At 34.0% G+C, this 24,332-nt stretch overlaps 1 protein-coding gene across 1 annotated transcript in view; it reads right to left on the reverse strand.

Moving 5' to 3' along the window:
* Dph2 (Diphthamide biosynthesis 2) overlaps window positions 1-24,332 on the reverse strand; it is an 82,244-nt gene that overhangs the window by 15,957 nt on the left and 41,955 nt on the right. Inside the window, exons 4-6 of the mRNA XM_090382421.1 lie at window positions 18,937-19,157; window positions 9,713-10,411; window positions 6,334-6,519 (exon numbers count right to left, since the gene is read on the reverse strand). Coding sequence (XP_090238547.1) covers window positions 6,334-6,519; window positions 9,713-10,411; window positions 18,937-19,157 — 1,106 coding nt within the window. The remainder of the gene's footprint in view (window positions 1-6,333; window positions 6,520-9,712; window positions 10,412-18,936; window positions 19,158-24,332) is intronic.

Consider the following 24,332-nt stretch of genomic DNA (forward strand, 5'->3'; position numbering starts at 1 on the left):
GGAATCTATTCAATTATACTACAAGATGCAAAGGAGGTAGTTAAATATTTAGCCATAATAATGAGAACATTGTCATGACTGTATCTCTTGAAGAACAATTCTTTTTTATGTTACAGTCATACAATTTGTTGAGCGAGGATTTTTCTTCTACAGACTAAGAAATAAAATCTTTTGAGAGGCAGTTTTTTTCTGAACTGTAATGGACTGATATGAACTGTAATTTATAGACTGTTATAGAGTGATTTTTTTTATAGTTGTATTCCATCAGTTACTGTACAATAAGAAACACCCTTACATTTTTATGTTTGTTTGTTATTTGGTTTTTAGGAGCATTAGCAACTAAGGCCATATTGCTCTGGGGATATGTGGTGGTCATTCCCTGACCTTTCCGCATCCTCCGTATTTGGTGGTCATGAGCTCGAACCCCGGTCTAATCAAGAAGCGTGTGCTATGCACTGCTGCTCCTGCTCACCTGGCTACAGAGGCACCACATTTTTATGTGATAAATGTTTTTAATATAATATGTTAGCTTTAATTTGTTTAACAAATATTTATTTCTCCCCTTTCTCAAGCACATGTATGACAATATAAAGTCATATAATGATCAATACACACAAATGTGAGTGATTCAGCATTAGACTCTCCTGGTTGGCACTGTGAATTGAGAAGGGACAGTTAGAATGGAACTAAAAAGAGTGAAAACTAAAACCAATATATCTGCAAAATGAAATTAGTGTTGAAATTCCTGGTATGTTTAAATGTAACTGAATGTTGTTCGGTTAAAAAGTGGTCTCTCTTGAATCTAAGTGGGTTCATTAAGAGGTTTATATTTTTCTAAAAGGATTGAAATAAAAGTGTTCTCATTTTGACAAATATCATTTATCACTAGAATGAATAGTTCATACTGCCAGGAAATAGAACATATTCCATTAAAAAAAAGCAGAAGACAAAGCCTACTTACTGAAATGAGATATTTGCATGCTTCTAAATAAAGTTTGCACAGGTAACTTTAGGCATAGGTAATTTCAAGGAAAAGAAGTAACTCGTATTTATTATTATTCAAATCGCACACTGAAAACTATTTAATTTTTTTTAACATTTCAATGAATAGAGCAGACTTTTATAACTGGAAGCAGTTTTTCATGACAAAAAATAATCTTGCAAGTGGACTGATTTAAAAAAAGAAAACTTCTGAAAAAGAAAAGAAACTTACTGGTATACTTTCTAGAGTTTTGCTTCTTTGCAATTTTTTAAATACCTTACTGTTAGTGTAATTTTAGTGTTTAAAACACATAGAATGGCCACTTACTTCTTATTAAATTGTTAAAACAAGAGGTTTGTGTATGCAGTCAGTCCTCGTATTAACATGTATTCACACTACACAAATTCGATCATACACGATTTATGAATAGGGGAACGATATCATATACAGTAATACCCCGACTTACGCGAACTCGGAGTTACGCGGTTCTTGATTTTTTCGTTTGGTGTATATCTAAAATCAGCTTACCAGTGATTTGGAAGTCAAATCATAAAGCTTGGGTGACAGCTTCTGTTTTTGAGGACTGGTTTGGTCACCACTTCATACCCGAAGTCGAATGTTATTGCAAGTCTAAACAGATTCCATTTAAAGTGGTGCTTCTTATTGACAATGCACCCGGTCACCCTCCTGCCACCCTAATTAATTTTGACCCACGTGTGAAAGTTGTGTTTTTGCCTCCAAACACAACCAGCTTGCTTCAACCGATGGACCAGAGAGTCATCAAAACATTCAAGGCTTACTACACGAGGCGTTCGTTTGCACATCTGAATGAAGCTATGAGACAAAATAGTGAGATATCTGTTAAAGACTTTTGGAAACAATTCAATGTTTTAGATGCCGTAAGAATCATTGAAGAATCTTGGGATGAAATTCACAAAAAAAACATTGAATGGTCTCTGGAAGAAACTTTGTTCATGTTGCTCATGTGATAGAAGAAGTTGTTAATCTTGCCAGACAATTAGATTTGGAAGTCAATGGTGATGATGTCAATGAGCTGTTGGATTCACATAGTCAGGAGCTGACAATGAATGAGCTCATAGAGATGCGTGAACAAAACGTCACTGAAGTATCCGACACTTCAGACCCAGTTCCACCAGAAAAGCACATGACAATTGCAAGTTTGACAGAAGGTCTCAGCTCAATTGAAAAGGGCTTAAAAATTTTAGAATACATAGACTCCAAAGAAGAATGCGTCATAGCTACAAAGCAAGGAATAAAAAAATTAACTTGCTACGAAGAAATTCTGCGTGAAAAAAAGAAGACGCTGTGTCGTCAGATGAATTTGTTAGATTTTATGAAGCCATCGACATCGAAATATTTTTACGTAACTCATTTATTTTTTTAATACATATTTTGTATTAATATGTATAAATAACTGCAATTTTATTAAATATTTTTCTTCTAAACTAGTGTTTTTGTTAGTCCTTGATCCCAATTAAACAAAATTTATATGTATTTATATGCAAAGTTGTACCCTGACTTACGCAAATTCGACTTAAGCGATTTTCGTCGGACCCACCTATCGCGTAACTTCAGGGTATTACTGTATATCACAAACCGAATTTGCTTATGCATGATTCACCTTTGTGTTTACAAGAAATGCCAGTCAAATGCAGGAATTACCCCAAATGAATGCAACAAAATAGGAATGAAGAGAAGATACTGAAAATGTATTTATGTTTTTTATACGATTGAAGATTTCAGTGAAGGGGAAACACATTTCACCATAATAATGTAAAAACCCAGCTATCAACCTAGAATTCCAGCTATCAGTATTATTGCAAATGCAATTAGATCGAGTTTACTACCCGCTTATAACAGATTCCACTAGCAGGAACATCCAATAAACTGGAAACAGCAAATTGTTTTTATTGTTTTATGGTAGTGATCTCCAGAAATGTGCTTTAGTAAAATATGAACTAGTGTGAGGTGATAAGTGTGTTTTTGCCTTTACTGTGTTGTTTATTTGGCTGCTACATGCATGCTGCTTTGTTTATGTAAATCAAGCATGCCTCCTCATTTTTGTTTTTATATTGTAATTGTGTTTATTCCCCAAAAATTAGTAAAATATTTGAAAAAAGTGTGAAAAGGAAGCATCCTGGTGAAAATCTACAGATTCAGAGAGAAAAAGAAAAGCAGTATCGAAATGCAAGGAAAAATACAAAATTGTGAAATGCTTTAAGCAAAATGAAAGAACATGTGATATTGTGCATGCTACAGGCCTAAATGAAGCAATGCTGAAAACAATTAGAAAGAATGCAGGGAAAATAAAAGCAACTTTCATAGCAGGAACAACTCAAAGTGTATCGAAATCCATTTCAAGATCAAGAAATCCAAATCCAAATCCATTAGATCAAGACAAAGAATTAGAAGAGATGGAACATCTGTTATCTGTTTGGATAGAAGATCAAACAAAGAACAAGTTTGCTTATGATAGAAGCAAAAGCATTAGCAATATTTTATTACGTAACAATCATAATAAAATAACTTACGTATTTTATTATGATTATTTATTGTGTTTGGTAATGTTTTGATTACAAATGTGTGTTCAAATTGGGTGGTCGGCACCTAACCCTGTTTTTCCCACAAGGCCTGTTATTTATATTGCATGATTTTGCATTGCACGAGGGTTTCTAGGAACACAACTACTGCATTATACGAGGACTGACTGTAATTAGATATTTGCTAATATTGCATATACTGAGATAATGTTTTTTTGTATTTTCAATAATCAAACAGGCACACATTAATTAATTACATTGATCAATACATTAATTATACATACTGATTGATACATTGTTTAATCAGGCACACATGTAATTAAACATGTGTGCCTGTTTGTGCTCTTGCTAACTCTAATACAGTGCATGCATGCATATAGTTGCTTGTCTGCTCCAGCAGGCTTTGTAATTCCTCCTTTACTGCTTTCCAGACTACTGTCTGATTAGATGCACTGCAAGAATTAATTTCACTTTTACTTGTGGCTGCCATTAACCTGTTTATCTGTGTACCTGCCCCCCATAAATTAACAGTTTTCTGATTCACCTAACACTGCCTTGGTAGCATCAGCAAACATTCTTACATCCCTTTTATTAAGTGTGTTCTATCCCTGTAAACATGGTCCATTCAGCTAACAAGTACATGCCATGCTGAGAAAAATTCTACCCCACAAGCCATGTACAATGTTTTCAGAGCTGAACTGATTGACAAGGCTATCATGTCTGGGCAAAATTCTAGACACTGTCAAATTTAGCTCTAGTTAGCAGTTTTTTCTCAATATTGCCCAATACCTATGAAGAAAATCCTCAGATTGCCTACGCTTAATATCGTTAGTAACAATATGTACAACAATGTCACCTTCTGTGCCTTTAAAAGATGATAATCATTCTATGATATTATTAACTTTTGTTCCTGGCAGTCCTATTCCAACTATTCTTTTTGCATAATTTATTTTCAGTTTTTTCCTTACAACGAAATCATCAAGAACTGCTACTTCCAGTGGGATCAGGAGGTTCTGGCTTTGATGCATGCATCAGACAGCACTGATGGCCTCTGTTTTAAGTACTTTGAGCAAACAAATTCACCCATCAAGACATGAATTTTTGCCTAACACAAATCATCTCTTGTAGCTCTATCATGTCCAATTTTAATCAGCTCTGCACGACACAAGCAGCATGAACAATAAGACTGTGGTTGTTTGACCAAATCAAACAATAGCACTAGTGATTACATCAGGCTTCCTGGTGTAATCGCAATTATCCTGTTTACCAGGATTCATCATCCAGTTCTGAAGACAGTAGTCTCTGGAAGGTAAAATTTGGAATTGACAGGTCTTCTTTATATCACACTGGAGCAATAGGGATGGTATATTGGAATACATTACAACTTTTAGACCTGCAAAATTTTTAAACTTTAATATATCCACCATACAAAAGCAGGTGGTTTGTGGGTTCTCTCCATATTTGAACTATAGCAAAAGGCATATTTTTATGATTACCACAAAACCATACCTCTAATGGTGACTAGCTACTGTTTATTTCTGATTTAATTTGGGTTAATTTACATATTTATATTAAGTTTGGATTGGTCAGGATCAACAAAGAAATTTGCATTTTGTTTATTATAGTTGTTCATTTGAACTCCAGAGAGTGATGGACATGCATATATTACATCTTTGAGTTCGGTTAGTTTAGTACTTTTTTTTTTTTTTTTTTGCATGTTTGTGTGTACCTGGATCATATAGATATCTGCTGATGCTTTGCTTTGGGTGAGGGGACATGCATTTGCACTGCTACAGGTGGGTGTCAGTTCACATTAAGTGAAAAAATAATTATATATAACTGTACTTATACTTTAACTGTATATACTGTACCACTACATGTCCATTACACTTAGACTGGACATTAATAGAACCACCTAACATTACTTTAAAGTGCATATCATTAAGTTTGGCAAGTCTATAACTGGAAAAAAAAAAACAAACAAAAAAACATGTATATATATATATATATATATATATATATATATATATATATATATATCTGCTTATTTTAAAAACAACAAACTTCATTAAAATCCAGAAGAAAATTAAGCTTATCAAAAACTAGATGACATACTTGATTATGGGGAATATTTCCACCTAAACTGGACGTGTCGGAAAGTGTGTACTAGGCATAGAATTTTTAGACCCTAGACATGGAGAGATATACAATGGGTTACAAACAATCTTACCAGCATGAAAGTGCAAGCAGGAGATTCAGCTGTTGTAGTATAATAGGACATTGACAAAATTTGGCACACTTGATTCATGAAGTTTGACTTAGCAACCCAGGTTAAGATGAATCACTGTCATTCATCTCCAGATAAATGGCAGTGTCATTTGATGAACTGATAAAGGTGAAAAGTGGTAATGTGCAACCAAAGAAACATTGAGATTTTGCAATAAAACATTACAATTCTATCTGATTCCTTCTGCTGTCTTTAAGGAATATTAGAATATATACAATTATTCTTAAATTCAAAAATGAAGAAAGCCATCATCGTGAATTCAGAATAACATTAAAACATGATATTTGTAAATGTAAGACTGAATACATAATTATGAATAAAACTTTAAGCTTTATAAGCGAAAATCACTAAAGCAATGGTTTTAGCTCATAAATTTGTGTAAAGACCTGTACACAAATGTAGCTTCCATAAAGAACATTTTAATGAAGAATACAGGAAACAATTTATCTATACTGTCAATATTACCATATTGCTTATATTGCTAATTACTTTTATATTCTTACCAGCTGCTTGAGAATGTAAAGGGGCAATAGTCATGTTATTTCTGATGGAAACTGAAGAGTCGATGACATCCCTATTATCTGAAACATCTGCACACTGCAGACCAAATGATCTTATTTTCCCAGTAATCAAAGAAACATTACTTTCAAATTCATCTCCTGGAGATAAGGGTAAATAACTTGCAGACCCTGTTTTGAAGATAAATTATTCATTAACTAGAGCAATTTTTTGTATTATGCATATTTCATAATCAACCATACCATTAAGTCTAAAGAAAGTTATTTTACTTGAATTTTGACATAAAATCTTTAAAAAAAGGATTAAAATAAAAATATATCAATAAAAGCAGCTGAATCGCAAGTTATAGAGACAATATGATTTCATAGTACTATAAGGCTGATTCAGAGGAAAAAAAAAACAAAAGCAATTTTTCTTATAGAAGAATAATACATTAGATAGGATTTTTTTTACTTCTAAATTTTCAATGGTAATTTCCATTCTTCTCAGTACAAGATTTGTATTAAAATTTCAAAACTATACAGGGCTTTTATCCCTTGTAAAAACCATGCACCATGTCTAGCCAAGTGTGCACTTTGTCCAACACCAACTATAGTTATCATCAAGAAATTGTTGAAGGGATAACTTTATGGATCGCCAGTACTGGCATGATTTAGTTCCTCTGGATGATCTAAACCCAAATCAAAGTTCTGCAATGGAATTAGTAGTTTTTCAGTAAACACGCAGTTTAGCATTGTACTAGGACTGAACATCAATCAGCAATTTTTAAACACTGAAGGGGTAAAACTTTTACAAAAATATAGAAGAATGAAGCATGTATTACCAAAAGAAAGTTTGCATTAGCATTAGTAGAGGCATACGATGCAAGAAAGCAAGCCTATGCAGCCAAAAAAAATCCCTCTCCAATTTCAGCCCTCTGTTTGTTCCAAATACCTGTCCAGTTCAGCCTTAAATTTATTTAGGCTATCAACTTCCACAACAAAAGATGGAAGTCTGTTCCACCAAATTCCACCAATCAACTACTCACTGGCTAAAGGCAAACTTCCGCACATCTATCCTACAACTGTCTTTCCTCAATTTGAATTTATGCCCTCTCAGGTGATTATTCTGAGCAAGAGGAAGAATCCCATCAGCATTGAGCATGCTCAAACCATTCAAGGCTTTATACACCTCAATCAGATCACCTCACAGGTGCCTAGTCTCCAAACACTGTAATCTGTAAACTTAAGCCTTTCTTCATAAGAGCAACCATTTGTTCCATTCGCTAATCTTGTTGCCCTTCTCTGTACTCGTTCCAACAGCTCTACATACTTCTTAAAATGAGGCCTCCAGACCTGTATACAGTACTCAAGGTGTGGCCTGACCATCGCCTTATACAGGGGGATAATCACCTCCTTATCCCTGCTAGAAAAATTCCTGTATATCATTGACAAGACACCATGAGCTACTCTTGCAGGCCATCTGCACTGCTTAGAAAACTTCATATCTGCCTGCACTTATATAAATCAGAAAATCCAAGGGCTCTAAAAACCTTTTCAAAAAATACTCTTCCTCTTATATGGTAGTCAAATAGGAAAGTCTGGGTAACGAAACAGCTCTTTGAAGATTGGTTTGTAAATTATTTTTGTCCTGAAGTTAAACGCTATTGCAAAAACAATAACATGGACTTTAAAATTCTGTTATTATTATACAATGCACCAGGTCATCCTACTTATCTTACGGACCTGAATAGAAATGTCAATGTTATTTTTCTGCCACCAAATACAACTTATTTGTTACAACCGATGGATCAGGGTGTCATTGCTACATTTAAGGCTTTTTATTTAAGACGTACCTTTGGACAAGCCATTAATGTAACAATGGGAGAAAAATGCCATATCTTTATGTGAATTTTGGAAACGTTACAATATCCGAAATGCCATTGAAAACATATGTGAATCATGGCTTGAAGTAACTGCAAACAACATGAGAGCTGTTTGGAAAAATCTTTTACCAAATTGTGCCAATGTTAATTGTACCAGTTTCAAATCTCAAATCAAAACAGTTTCTAAAAACATTGTGCAACTTGGAAAAGATCATTTTGGATTTGAAACCTTGGATTGCAACAGTGTGCATCAATGTAGTGACACTCATTCCGATGACCTCGCTGATGAAACATTTGTGGAAATGGAGCAGCAATGCATATATGAAGAAGAAGAAAATGTTACATCCATGAAAGAATTCACAAAAGATGAATTGTCAACGTTGATTGCTAAAGTAGATGAAGTTTGTGAATTGATGATGACAGCAGATCCAAACATTGAACGAGGTATGAAAGTAAGGCAGGCATTGCAAAATGACATTCGATGTTATAAAGAGATGTTACAACAGATAAAAAGAAGAAAACAACTGCGCAAAATAAGCTGATCAGTTATTTTTAAAAATAAAAATACAGTACGTACTTAACTTATCTTCTCTTGGTATGTACATACTGCAATAAAAATCATTTGTACTGTACTTACTAGTATTTTTCATTTTTATCATTTTAGTTTCTTTTTTTGCAAGAACTTCGTGTGCATCAGTTTATAGTAAACAAATACCTATATATTTTTTGCACTCAACCCATATAATCAAATTGTCGGAACGCATTACATTAAAATATGTACATACTAATAATACCTCGGTCAGCACGGGTTCAAATAGCGTGGTATTTTTTTGGCACGAACCAGCACATTAAATTTTTGTGCAATATATAATGTAAAACAAAGTAATAAGGCAACAAATTCATCAGAGAGATACAATTTCAGAGAATATATTATTAAACATTAAAGCAAAAGTTAAAGAGGAACCTTTTTCAATTTTTAAAAAGTCAATTATATTTGAACACAAAATTCAAAATTAGTAGACTTCAGAACAGCAAGACTAGTGACGCAGAAAATAAAAGTAAAAACAGTACATATCACATAAGCAAAGCTATTAAGTCAAGTTAAGCACTATGAAAGGAAATGAAACAAAACAATAAATTACACTAGGGAGACAGTGACTATAGAAATCAGATTTAATACAGGTTGAAGACACAAACACATCAGTTCTACAACACTAATTTCACAAGGTCCAAGAAGTTTCAATTTCCACTTCAAGGATAATAGGACTTTTATTCCAGCAATTACCTAAGAAACACTGCAGATAGATTTGATTAGAATTAACAATAAAATTTTAAGTTTCATAAGTCAAAGCTTTCTTTGTAAATATAAATATTGGAAGGACTCTCATTAAAATGAACGTCCTCACAAGGTGAACAAATAAATCTGGCAGGCCAGACCTGGCCTGCACACTGAAGGATAGAAACCTCTATTTAATAAAAAATAACAATGAAATGCTTACCTGGTAGAAGCTCTCTGAAGTCTGTAATATAGTCTCCAGTCCATTTCCTACTTGGATTACAAGCAATCTCCAATTCAAATGGAGTTATAATTGGCTGATAAAATTCCTTAGAATCAATTAGTGAGTTTTCTTGACAGGCAACAAGAACAAAAACCTCTATTTCAGGGAAGTTAGCCAATTTTGCAGAATTTAACTTGCCTACAGCAAGAACATATGGTTTTTTGCCAGACTGTTTTATTAAAGATTTTAGATGCTTAATAACAGATAAATAATTTACAACTCCTAAAGTTCCAACAAGGATTCCAATAATATTTGCATCTCGGGCTTTCTCTATCATATAGTAACGCCTCCTTAGCTTTTTGTTAACATCGTGTGTTTCTTCTCGGCTTTCTTCTGTTATAGGGTTATATGTAAAAAACTTACATTGATTGAATGTCATCATGAGATTAACTAAAGTCTGATTTTCTGCTCCCACATAAAACATACAGAACTCATTTAAGGCAGATTCGGAACAAGGAAGCTTAATAATTCTTCCACATTTAGTAACAATGTGACTGTCATTAGTTATATCTTTGTGAGTATTATTAAGTACTTTGAAAATATTTTCTGTACACTGAGAATCTTCTTTTAATGCCTCAGGAATCTGTAATGTAGACACTATCAATCTCTGGTATTCTTTCAGTTCTTTGCACAATTTGTCTATATTAATATAAAAAATATATAATCTTATATATTAACTATATTATCAATATATTTAATATAAGATTAATATTAATAAGTATCAAATGACAATGTAAACAAGTAGTGTGGTCATTTAATAGTATTAAATTTAATAAATAATTTTTTTTTTAAAATACCATTAATGGAAAACAACAACTGAACTTAAAACTAACTGCCCGATTCAAAACAGTCCACACAACAGCACAAACAGAGATTTAATTTAACAAAGAGGTCTGCTACCTTGGAAGTATTTTATTATATTTTTGCTTCAAGTAATTAAGAAATCATTCTTTTTTCAATATGACAATGATTTTTGATGTGAAACATCCTTGGGGGCACATCAACCAAGTAAATCTGATCAGTCACAAAAAATGCAACACAGAAGTGATGTCACTAGCAGCTTCCACCAGAGGCAAATTATCGTGACTTGTATTGTTGCAATCATACAAGTATTTGCCAATTGCAACAATACAAGTATTTGTAATTTGCAATCATACTCCCTGTAGCTACCATTTGATTGCAGATGCTGCCATTTGATTGTAGCCATTCAAGTGGCTACAATCAAATGGGTAATTAGGCTGTTGGCTTGGTTTTAACTACCTCTTCCAAGCCAAGGATGTTTCACATAAAACCATTTACTGCACGTGCTCAGCACATATGCCATTTTTATTTTATTTTATTATTATTCATTTTTTTAATGGTGACCCCAAAAACAAATGGTACTGAGAACGCAGTTATTTGCTGATGTTTGGCTCTAATTTCTGCAGACTGTAATTTTCAGGAAATGCATAAGAAGGAAAGTTGTTCCAAAGAACAGATATAGAAATGTAGAAAGGATAAATGAAGTAGACAGGATATATTGCTTGACTTTCATATTTTATTTCTGTCCACTTCCACCATTTTACACACACCACTCTACATGAATAAACAGCTCTGAATGGTTGCATTCTTGTTTTGTCAGTTATTGTTATCAATTAAGCTGTGTCCCGGAAATGTTAGTTTGGAGAGTTAGTAGTACTGTGAACAGATGTTATCATTATCAATTAAAGTTATTATTCTGGTTATTGCTATCAATTAAGCTGTGTCTCAGAAATGTTAGTTTGAAGAGTTAGAAGTAGTACTGTGAACATTTGCTGACTAGTTCATAAAGCAGTCACAAGTAGATGTCACCAGTGAATGCCAATGACAGAACCCACACTAGTGATCATGAATGAGGTGGAAGGTTTTGATATTTACAAGGGAGAAACTATGAGTATGCTATAAAGGTTAGATATTAAGCATACTGTGGGATGGTGGGACTTGTGCTTTCCTGGATGACAGGTTGAGAGTCAGTTCAATTTTAAGGGGAAACTGAATCAGTACCTTCAGGCAGTGCAAAGAATATAACAGAAATGGAAGCAGGTTGTACAGAGATTTTTTTTTTTTTTTTGATAGATAATAAAATGGAAAACCACTAATATAATCAAAATGGAAAAAAAAAGGGGGGGGGGGGGGGGTGATTGTTGTTTTTTTAGAGGATCACTGAAATATCATATACGGGCGCCTCCACAGCCAGGTGGGCAAGAGAAGCAGTGCATAGCACGCGCTTCTTGTTTACACCGGGGTTAGAGCCCATGACCACCACATACCCCCAGCCCGGGTAAAGATTGGCGTCAGGAAGGGCATCCGGCCATAAAAATTTCATGCCAAAACACTAAAAACGCTGACCTCATATATAAAAAAAAATGGGGAAAAGCGAGGGAAAAAAAAAAAAAAACTGAAATATCATATACAATATATGCCACTTATTGTAATCATGGATAATGTTACCACTCATATAATGTTATCATTTTTATGAAGTCCCAATTAGACATATACTAATACATAGAAAAAATGTATATTATAATCAGTGCTTCGGTTTGTATTATTATTATTACTTTTCTTTTGCATTATTGTGGTTTATGCACATGCAGTGGTAGTGATTATGCAATATTCCGATTTGTTCTTGAACTCCTACACGTTGTGTACTTGGTTATTGTTGTTGTTTTGTACAGTTCATATGGTTGTCGTTACTCTGTGAAAGAAAGTGATGTATCAGTACTCCTACTGCTCTGACTGTTTTACAGGAAAGCATTAACCCATTTCTAATTCTTGATTTTAATATTTTCTTTATTTGTTTTTAAATGTCTGCATGGATTTCCAGAAAACTTATGACAGTTTCATTTTTATTGGTGACTTTCTAGAAAAAATAATGAACAATCAAATTAAATTAGATTTTATAGCTTGATTTTCGTGTTTTCTCTCTATCCACTTCTACCTTTTATATATATACAGGCAACCCCCATATAACATAGTACTTCTACAACATGGTTTCGCTTTAACACGATTAATAAATTGCAGCAATCCTCACACAACACGGTACTTATATAATACGGTTGTTATTGTTGTTATTTGGTTTTTTAGGAGCATTAGCAACTAAGGCCATATTGCTCCAGATATATATATATATATAATACGGATGAGAATTGCGGGAAATCTCACATAACATGGCATTTTTGAGCTTTTGTGCTGGGAAAACCCTGCTATTATGTCAGATGTAATTTTCAACGTTTCCCTTCCTTTTTGTGAATCCCTGCTGTTGACTCGCTAGTCATTATCACCTTCGTAATATTTTTCTAAAGCACATTTCTAGAGGTCGCTACCATAAAACAATAAAAACAATTTGCAGTTTCTGGTTTAATGGACTTTTCTGTTAGTATAATCAATTATAAATGGGTAGTAAACTTGATCTTCTTGCATTTGCTATAGTACCAATAGCTGGAATTCTGTGGGTTTTCAAGTTATTAAGGTGAAATGTGTTTCCCCTTCCATGAAATATTCAATCATATAAAAAACATAAATAAATTTTCAGAAACTCATTACTCAGTATCTCACTTGTGCGTATCATGTTTGTTGCAACTTGTATGTGCCATGTGCTTTGTTATTAATTGCTTATCATTTTTACTGTTTTAAAATTTTTCAAAAACAACAAAAAAAAAAAAAAGGTCAGTGAGCAGAAATATCAATAAGTTAGTATGTACATATTAGAGTACATGTTAATTAAGCTATATATGTAAGCATAAATTTATTTTTATTTTGATAACTGGAAACCAATCTTCAGATTTTCACGTATCATTTAACTTTGTTAATTGGTATGGTAATAAAGTTAAATTTGTGCTTTATATCTTTAAAGCAAGGGTCCACTGTATTTTGTTGGGAGATTCCTGGGTTAGTTTCAATAGCACGTAGGTTCTGTGCTATTGAACTTGTGCTTGTTTGAGACCATAAAAAATTGTGATTTTTAAGCGTGCAGTTCGTAACTTTTAAAGAGAGCAGAAGGTATACATGAAATCTAGATGTTGCAGAAGCGTTTGTACTTAGCTGCGATGAAATGAAGAAAATTAAATGAACGTACATTATCTGATATATAAGTATCAGAGTTTGTAAGGTAAGGCATTTTTTTTTTTTTTCTTTTTAATGAAAACCCCAAACACGAAAGGTATCAAAACTTATAGTACTTAGTACTGTGCATGGGTTGAAAGAGAAGTATGGGAGGGGAAGGGGGGGGTTTGCCGGAAACTTTGCTCTAGAGACTAAACATGGGTTTCACCACTTCAAGCCGCCAATAAGCAAAGTGGTGGTATTGCACCGGTTGATGAGAGTCATCTACCACCTAGTACTGCCTGGTAACATAGAGGGGCGGCGTTCCTCCATGTGGTGTGGGCACCACACCTCGACCCCTGCTTACGTTGGTTCACCCACCATGTACTTGTGCATAGAGGTTATACCCAGGGTTACTAACAGTCCCACCATCGTGAAGTTGCAAGCAGAGGATTTGGCTGTCGCAGACCGTCACAGTGGACAGTGCAGTGTCAAGTCAGTTTGGTGTGATATGTGACCTGAGTTCTACACCCATATGGAAAAACAGCACAACCTGCATGAGTTGTGTTTCTGCGTGCACAAGCTATCATCCTGTTGATTACAACGCATAACCACATTAAGCACTTGGAAAGCAAAACTGAGAGTAGGAGTGTGTTATAGGCCCAATGACTCTGATGAGTATAATCAACAACTGTACAGAGAAATAGAGTGGGCCAGTAAATCAGATGGTCTTATAATGGGGGATTTTAATTTCCCAGATATTGACTGGAACTTGTGGGTTGGTTACTCACGCACAAGCAAGGCTTTTGTGGATTAATTGTATGACTGTTTTCTACAGCAGCATGTTCGGGAGGAAGCTAGAGGTAGTAATACTCTTGATCTGGTTATCAGTAGTGATTTTTCATGCATTAAGAATCTGCAGATAAAGGAACCACTGGCTGGCAGTAATCACAGTGTACTGGTGTGGAATTTACTTAAAGATATAATTATCATCAGGGGTAAAGGGAAGGGTTTTTGCTTTTGTAAAGGTGACTACGGTGGTCTGAGACAGTTTTTTGAATTCTATATAGGGGGACCAACAGCAAATTCAAAATGGGAAGCATTCAAAGAATTAATCTTGGAAGCTACTAGGCTTTTCATACCAACTAAGAAATACTGATCAAGGTTTTCTAAACGGATGTCAGATGAACTAATGAGACATGCTGCAGAGAAGAAATATGCATGGGATACATATAAATTAACAGGTGACAGTGAAGCATATGGTAGATACAAATTTTGTATAAGCTGGTCTGTAATCAAGTCACAAAGGAGGTTAGGCAGGAAAATCTAGATTACAAGAAATCTTTGGCAAAGGATGCAAATAAAAACAGCAAACAGTCCTTTACTTATGTATACTCTAGAAGGAAGGGGATGAATCAGATTAGTCCACTTGATATCGATGGTTCAAGTGTTGATCAGGTAGCTTACAAACTGAATGTGTATTTTGCATCTATATTTACACATGAGCAGTTATTCAGGGATGGGAATGCCAGAGGTGAATTAAACACTGGCAGTGAGTTAAATGATTTTGTAGTAACTCAGAGCAAAGCAGAGGAGAAATTGTTGAAGATAAACATAAGCAATACACCTGGGGAGGATGAGATTTATACAGCTATATTAAAGAAGGCAGCAAAAGAAGTAAGTAAACCCTTAGCCATAATTATGAGAGCTTCCTTGGACTCAGGGGAGGTATCCATGGACTGGAGATGTGCAAATGTGACCCCGATTCATAAAGGAGGATCAAAGGGTGACACATGTAATTACACACCTGTTAGTTTAACTTCTGTTCTGGGGAAAGTAATGGAGGCACTGGTTAAAGATGTACAGCAGAATCAGCTAGACAAGACTTCAGTTTTAGTTCACACACAGCATGGGTTTGTTAAGAGGAAATCTTGTCTGGCCAATTTGATTGGATACTATGATGTGGTCACAAAGGAACTGGATGCAAAAAATAATTTTGATATCATATACTTGGATATTAGGAAGGCTTTTGATGCTGTTGTACATGGAAGAATACTGCACAAATTGGAGCAGCGTGGCATTGGAGGAAAACTGCTTTGGATAAAGGGTTACGAAACTGATTATTTTTAATCAGTTTCATAATGCTTATAGATACAGCTCTACTCAAGAATTCTTATTGGATGAGCTCACAGAACTGACAAAAACGATTTTTAAATAGGGGTTATTCATTAGGTACCATTATGCAGATTAGTCAACAGGCGAAATATATATTGGAGACGGGTACAACAAATGACAGGGTGGATCACAAACATTTTATTAAAGTTCCGTATATACAGCATAGACAATTTAGACAACCTATAGACAATTTATTAACATATTTAAGAACACTGAATTTAAGATTGTTCCACAACCCATGAGTAAGTTCCATGCCATCTTGAAATATAGGGCATATGTAGTTCCTACCATGGAAGCTCACAATATTGTTTACAATATTTCTTGTGGTGGGTGCAATTCTACTTATATTGGCTCAACCCAAAATTTACTTTCGGTAAGGATACAGCAGCATGTGGCATCAGTTAGAGCAGGTAGGAAGGCTGCCTGTGAGTCTGCATTTCATGCAATCACTGATGGACATGTGTTCCTTTTTAATGAATCGAAGGTTCTTAATAAACAGTGGAATATTTTAAATTATTAATTGCCGAAACATTAGAAATGAGATTAAATGTTAACTCTATTAATATACGCAGACCTTATAATATTTCGGATTCGTGGATGCTTACGCACATGTTGTTGTTATTTGGTTTTTAGGAGCATTAGCAACTAAGGCCATATTGCTCCAGGGATACGCAGTGGTCATGGGCTTGAACCCCAGTCTAATCAAGAAGCGTGTGCTACACACTGCTTGCTCCTGCCCACCTGGCTACGGAGGCGCCTGCTTACGTGCATGCATGAATAGTAATTCATACATTGGTTTATATAAATAATCTTGTGTCAGGTGTCATTAATTTTATATAAAACAGGGGGGATATCATTCACTTATCACTTTTGTTCTTCTTGTGAATACGGTAACAAACTGAATAAGGCGGTCTCTTAAAAGAAGTTAAAAAACGGTTTTAAAGTTTAATTTATGTGTGAATTAATTTATTTGTTCAGTCTTTTTTTAAATTTTGCAACAATTGTTTTTCAATTCTCATGATGGCTTGTGATTTTGGTGGGTTTTTTGGAGGTTGGTGGCCACTGTCTTCCCGTGATTCTTTCCGATTCCCTTGACGTGATATGAGAGTTGAAGGCATGATTATTTTAATTAATAGCTATTTTAACTTGATTTATTTATGACTATGCACGGGGGTAAGTTCATATTATAATCATTCGCTATTTGGAGTGTTGAGAGATTAACAGTCCTACTAGAAAGTTATGAGGTTTTCACCTATAATTTAACATAAGACTGCTGTACAAATTGGAGGAGTGTTGCATTATGGGCAATTTACTACTATGGATAAAGGGATGGTTGAATAGGAAAAGACAGAGAGTAGTTACCATTGGGAATTTTTCTTGGACTAATGTTATAAGTGGAGTTTCCTAGCATTCAGTGCCTGCCCCATTGTTGTTTTCGGTATTTATTAATGACACTGATGAAGGTATAGCAGGCTTAATGTCTGAGTTTGCAGATGGTATAAAGGTGGTTAATGACAGTAATCAGGGAATGCTACTGCAACAAGATCTAAAAAATTAGGCACTGGGCTGAGGAGTGGCAACTGAAGTTTAACACTGATAAATGCAAGGTATTATATACAGGTAATAGTAATCCCAGAATAACATACCAGTCATGTGATACCAGTAGTGAACAATGAAAAAGACCTGGAGATAACTCTGCAGTCAGACATGAAGTTTTCTGAGCAGTGCAGACAGGCTGCTAGAATGGCTCGTTGAGATTTGTCAATAATGTACAAGAATTTTGCTAGCAGGGATAAGGAAGTGATTATCCCATTGTATGAGGCAGTGGTTAGGTCACATCTTGAGTACTGCCTACAGGTTTGGAAGCATTATTTTGGTAAGGATGTGGATCTGTTAGAATGCATGCAGATAACAGCAAGGGGAACAAAAGGGTACCTTACTAAGAAAGAATTCAGTTCTGGAAATTGTAGCATCTGGAAACTAGGCACCTTTGAGGAGATCTGATTGAAGTGTTTAAGACTTTGAATGTAATGAGTGAGTGTGGAAATTTGCCTTCAGCCAGTGGGCAGTTGACTGTAAGAACAAACTTCATTCTGTGTTATGGAAGTGGGTAGTCTGAATAATTTTAAGGAAGAACTACATAAATTTTTAGAGGGATGGAAAAGTAATGTGGGAAGCATTTTTTTTCTTTTGTGATGCTGTATAAACTGGTTTCTTTGCATTATTTGTCAGATGCTGTACTAAGTTTAGCTTTCACTGTAAATCTAACTGCCTCATTAAAACATTTCTTTTGAATTTAGCTTTCAATCTGTGCAGTATAATTAAAGAGATCATATTTCCTTTCTCTTTTTTTCACACTCCTGTAAAATAAGAAACATTTGAATTGAGAATTACCTAAAGGTTCAGTGAAATATATTTTTAGATGATGCTACATCAAAAACTTTGTTTCAGTTAGGTTTTTTTTTTTTTTTTTTTATTATTTATTTATTAAGTAGCTTTTATTTCAAGACAAAGAATTCAGTTCTGGAAATTGTAGCATCAGGAAACTAGGCACCTTTGCCTACCTGTGTTATGGAAGTGGGTAGTCTGAATATTACTACATTCTGTAATTCTTACAGAATGTAGTAATGATGAAGAATCTGTTGCTGTTGTTGTCAAATCTGTCTACAACATTAAACATTCTTGTCATTTTGAGCTAAACTGCAAAAACTAGGCTAAAATGCTTAAAAAAAAGAAATTAAAGTAATTTTAATGATGAAGAGAAAATTATTTCAAAAATTATATTGAAATTTTAACAAAACTAGTTGTATTAATTAATAGTAAAATAAAATTTACAAAATTAAGCATCATTTTAGATAATGCTTTAATTCTAAAACTCAACAAACAACTGGAGTGCACAAAAGACTACACAAGAATATACAATTACTTACCTATTACATAAGAATATACCACGTCATACACTAAAACAACATTTGTGTCAATGTCTGGTATGCACTTCTGAAATGCTAATTTCAGAGACTGAAGATTGATGATGGAATGGCCAAAAATATACAACACAGGAAGTCGGATGGTTGGGCTCAAACAAGCACGCCCGAAATGGATTATAGCATCTGCATTAACATGTTCTGCAGCTACTTCATCTACACAACAGCTATGAAAGAAGAGAAGTGAGAGGAAAAAAAAAAAAAAAAAGAAAAAAACTTCCCTGATTATATCAACATAAAATAAAATTTAAAAGTATTTTTTAAAATATTTTGGAGGAAATAAAAAAAGAAGCAAGGTAGCAAGTATTGCAGCATTTAATATATTTAATACCAATATTAAACTTTAAATGTTATTATTACCAATTTCTCCTAGTTTTTTAATTATTTTTACTATCTTAAATATTAAAAACTTGTTCAAAAGACTGACTGTTAAAATGAATGTTTTATAAGTTACCAATATATTCTGAAGGTTTGAATTCATTCCAGGTATACATACAGAAATATGTTCACATGACTGTTTTGTAGGTGTTATAAATACATGTAGGAGTTTGCAGTGATAGCCTGTAATATATATATATATATATATATATTTTATTTATTTTTATTTATTATTTTTTTACTAGTGGGAATGGATGTTCAGATTGGGCCAGAATTGTGTTTTGGTTGTGATACTGTGAATACATTACGTTTAATTTTTAAAATTATGTTCACAAAGCATTAGGATTGTTAATCATCTCGAAAAAAAAAAAAAAAAAAAAACATCCAAAATCTTAAAATGACCACTGCTGATTACAAATTTGATCATATTCATAATTAATTGCAGCATCTAAGTGTCAGAACCAATGAAAACTGGAGTGCATGTGTTGAATAAACATTTTACTAAAATATATATTTAACCTTATAAACATTTCCATTGCCAATTAGTAGCATTCCGGTTATTAATACTTTTCAGTATGAGCACTGGTGGGGGTTTCAACAAAAAAAATTCACAATGACTTGTAGGCCTGTTCAATAACTAAATCTAGAATCATATATTTTATTTATTACTAATGCTCAAATATATATATATATATATATATATATATAGTGGATATGGCAAAAGTTAACAGTTATAAACGTAAGATATTTAATTATAATGGTGATACAATCAGTGAAAACCTAAACACAGAACCTGACAATGGGAGCGAAGAGCTGATTAATGCCATCAATGTCTAGATTAAACATTACATCAGTCTTAATATCTATGAATATTTTGTGAAAGAGCAGGTGGTAACTAAGTGCTGTGATAGCTGTCATAGCTGTCTCTGGTCCATGGTAAAAACTGGTAGGGAAACATAATGGTTATATGCAAAAATGAAACATATATATATAAGGATAAATACTAAATAACTATGTCAAGCCAATTGTAGTAAGGATAGTGTAGACACATTGCAAAGGACTTGATCGAGGGCTAACCCTTACAATGTGTCCTCCTACAATTGGCGAGCTATCAGTATCTGTTGTCATCTGCATGTTATACCTGACAAATGGTAGATAGATATCATAAGGATATCTGTAAGGTGACAATTAAGTTAAGTTAAGATTAAACTAAATATAGTAGTTGATAGAAGATAAATAGTTAGGGAGGTGAACGAATTAAGGTGGTTAACAAGCTAGATGACTTTAGCCCGACCGATAGCCCAGACGATATCAAAGTAAAAAGCAAATAATGGTGATAGTAAGGAACCAATACTACTATATAACATTTACTGGATGACAAAAGATAGTCAGCTGTTTGCTAAATAAGGAGAATGGATATTAGGTGATAGAAAAGTAATAGTACCTCAATCCCCCTCGAATTGCTCTAATAGTTCTTAAGGTATGAAAAGTAGAAAAAGATAGCAAATAGATAAAGTGAAGGAAGAGTAGTAAGGCGAAATTACGTCGGAACATACCGGGAGCGTAACTTCCCGTCCCTTCTAGTAAGAGAACCTGGTATTGTAATAGAATTAAACATCCAAATTTTGGAAAGTAAGAATAAAATATATTCTTGAATGAAGAAGAAAGGAATGGCCAGTTCCTGATTACTTACGGCGTAGTATAACGTGTAAGGCAAACTTACCACAATGACGAGATGCGGGAAAATACCACGTTGTGGCGTACGTGTTAAAATATATAGGTATAGTATACGGTGCCAGCGCCCTCTTACTGGCAAAAGGTTGGATGCTAAAATTATATATTATAGTTAAAATCAAGATAGCCCATGGGCCAACAGTATGTTATGCTAGTAGTAAAGGACCTCATGAAAAATGAAAGAAGAGTGAGGCAAGAAGGAAGCTAAGAATTAGTTACTACCTTAGTAGCAAATACAGGTACAACTTTTTCAATGAGCGTAAGCTGTATTAAATATGCTACTAAGGCAGTGCCTAGTTATGTACATATATACAGGCTCTGTATAAACCGTCAATCAGATATAATCCAGTGGGAGAAGAGTTACTTTCTCAAAACATTAGTTATAATATGGTGGTGGTCAAGATTATCGTGGTATTTTTTTTAAAGCTATCAACATAGCAGTATGTAGGTTTATATTTATGAAGCGTTTTGGGAATCCATTCACTGATAATTTATGCTTAAAGTCTGTAAGAGTGCTAATTATATATCTAGCGCTATTGCATATTTTAACTAATCTCATACTTTGCGACAATATTAAATTTTTTTGAATTCTTATAGATATATTAGAATGCCAGTTTGTGAGGCTAATGGTGTTAAAGCCAAACGTGTTACGTTTGTCGTAAACGAATGTCTCTAACTTATTATTGTTGAACTGTATATCAATATCCAAGTAATTGGCAGTTTTGGTGCTATCTATGTTGGTAGCCACTATTTCTAATTCCGATGGGTAGACAACTCCAGAATCAGTGAGAAAGTTGGGATGGTTGAAGACGATTAAGTCGTCAATATATCTGTAAAAGGTTATATCTTTATTGATATTAACTTCGAAGTGATGGAGGTAAAGATTTGCCACCAGGCTAGAACTACATGCTCCCATGGCAATTCCAGTTTTTTGTTTAAATATGTTGGTGCCATTGTAGATGTAACTTTTGACGATGCACATATCTGTCAAGTCGTTCCAATATTGCAGCTTGCATGGTAAAAGGCTGTTATATTCTGTGAAATAGTGGTCGAGTACATGTTTTAAACTATCGTGCGGAATGCTAGTAAAGAGATTTTTAAAGTCATAGGTGCTGATATGTTCAGTGGTATGTTTATTGTGCTTTAGAAATTCTAGAATGGGATTATTATTTCGGATAACTCTGGTGTTATCAATGCTGTTGAAGATGATACTTAGTAGATAGGCCAGTTTTTTATGTGGAGTTTTAGCATAACTATTCCTGCACGATGTAATAAATCTGAAGCTGATAGGTGTTTTGTGGAATTTAGGTATACAGTAGACAAATGGAAAGTTAGTATTTGGGTTGTTAAATTTTAATTTTTTATGCATAGCTAATAATTTTTTCCTGATAGTAGTGCTATTTGTGGTCTCAGGTATGTAGGTAGAACTGTGGTTCAGTTCGTTTAGCACTGTGGTAGTATAGAATTTTTTGCATATAAAACTGTAATTGCTGGCAGCTTTTTCTATGGTGGTTATGATGAATAAGGCCTGCAATTTTTTTAATTGTTGCTTAGCTTTGCCCAAATCAAAGGTCTTGGCTGGCGGTGAGTATCTATGTATTGCTGCAAGCTGTTTATGCACCGCTTGATAAGTGAGGGAAATCCATTTGATAGCTCGCCAATTGTAGGAGGACACATTGTAAGGGTTAGCCCTCGATAAAGTCCTTTGCAATGTGTCTACACTATCCTTACTACAATTGGCTTGACATAGTTATTTAGTATTTATCCTTATATATATATGTTTCATTTTTGCATATAACCATTATGTTTCCCTACCAGGTTATTACCATGGACCAGAGATAGCTATGACAGCTATCACAGCACTTAGTTACCACCTGCTCTTTCACAAAATATTCATAAAGTCATAGGTGCTCACAAAATATATCTTTCTTAATATAAAATTAAACAATTATACTTAAAAATTGCTTCATGCTTGCAATTCTCACAGAAGTGATCTGTACATACTTGTTAGGTGCAGGCATAGGTGTCCGCAGAGGGGGGCAAACAGGGAACTTGCCTCCCCCCAGGATCGAGTAAAAAATTCCACAAATTATAATCATAAAAGTGATTGGGATATGTAACCTTACACCCTTGACCATGGGACGCTTTGTCTGCCTTAAAATTTTATTACGGGTTGGCCGGTTTCGGCCCTCAGCGGGGTAACCATAGAACAAGTGTTTCATCTATTGCAGCAATAAAACATGTTCCTGTTTTTGGTTCATCTTTCTTTTGATTTGTGAAAAAAATGTTCATTACTGTTGTGAATAGTGACCAGTTCGTTTGCCTCAGTGAGTCACTGAATGAAGTGTGAATTGTAAATTTATAGTGAAACAAATTTAAAAAGAAAAATACATTTTTAAAAGTTAAGTGTATGTAATTTAATATTATTTTACTAGTTAATGATTTTTTTTGCTTTTAAACAGAAATAATTTAATTTAGGATTTTGGGATTAATTAATTAGTTGATTTTTAATAAAATATGCCGGTCAATTTTTTTATATATGAAATTGTGCTAAAAACTGTATTAATTCCGAATACTTTTTTTCCAAGAATTAAAGATCATTAAAATCGATGTAAAATTTCCCTTCGACTATTTCCCTTCTATTAATTCAGCAATAACTATTGGTATGACATTACTTGTTACGACCTATACCATTGAAAGAAGTTTCAGCACCTAGATGTGTGAAAACATGGTTAAGGTCCACTATCTCAGAAACTCACTTATCAGGTTTATGTATGATTAGTGTGCACAGAAAGAAACTAGAAGAGGAAGCGGTAAAGAAGAAATTTATTGAAAATGTCATCAATAGGTTTCCAAGCAATAGACGGAGAATTCAATTCTTATACGATACGTGATTATTGAAATTATTATTATCATCTATATATATAAGTTAGTAGTCGTGAAGGGTAATGTGCTAACGTTACTTGACTGGTAACACTGGTTAAGGAGAACAAAGGGCGAACAGAACTGCAATCACAATCACGGTGAACAAAGCGGGGAGCTAAGATAATGAGAAGTAATGATGATTAATAAGAAATAATAAGCATAACTTAGTGCTTTTCGTCCTGTGATTTCAGCGCCTTTTTCAAGGGCCAGCCGCCGAAATCAAAGGAGGAAATGGCAATAAGTGGGTATAGCCTCTGTTTCTGACATGAAATACAGCCCCATGTGGTATACTAGGAAGTAGGTAA

This window comes from Mastigoproctus giganteus, chromosome 10 (genome assembly GCF_048544385.1).
Source record: "Mastigoproctus giganteus isolate SK-2022 chromosome 10, ASM4854438v1, whole genome shotgun sequence".
In the NCBI taxonomy this organism is placed as follows: Eukaryota; Metazoa; Arthropoda; class Arachnida; order Uropygi; family Thelyphonidae; genus Mastigoproctus; species Mastigoproctus giganteus.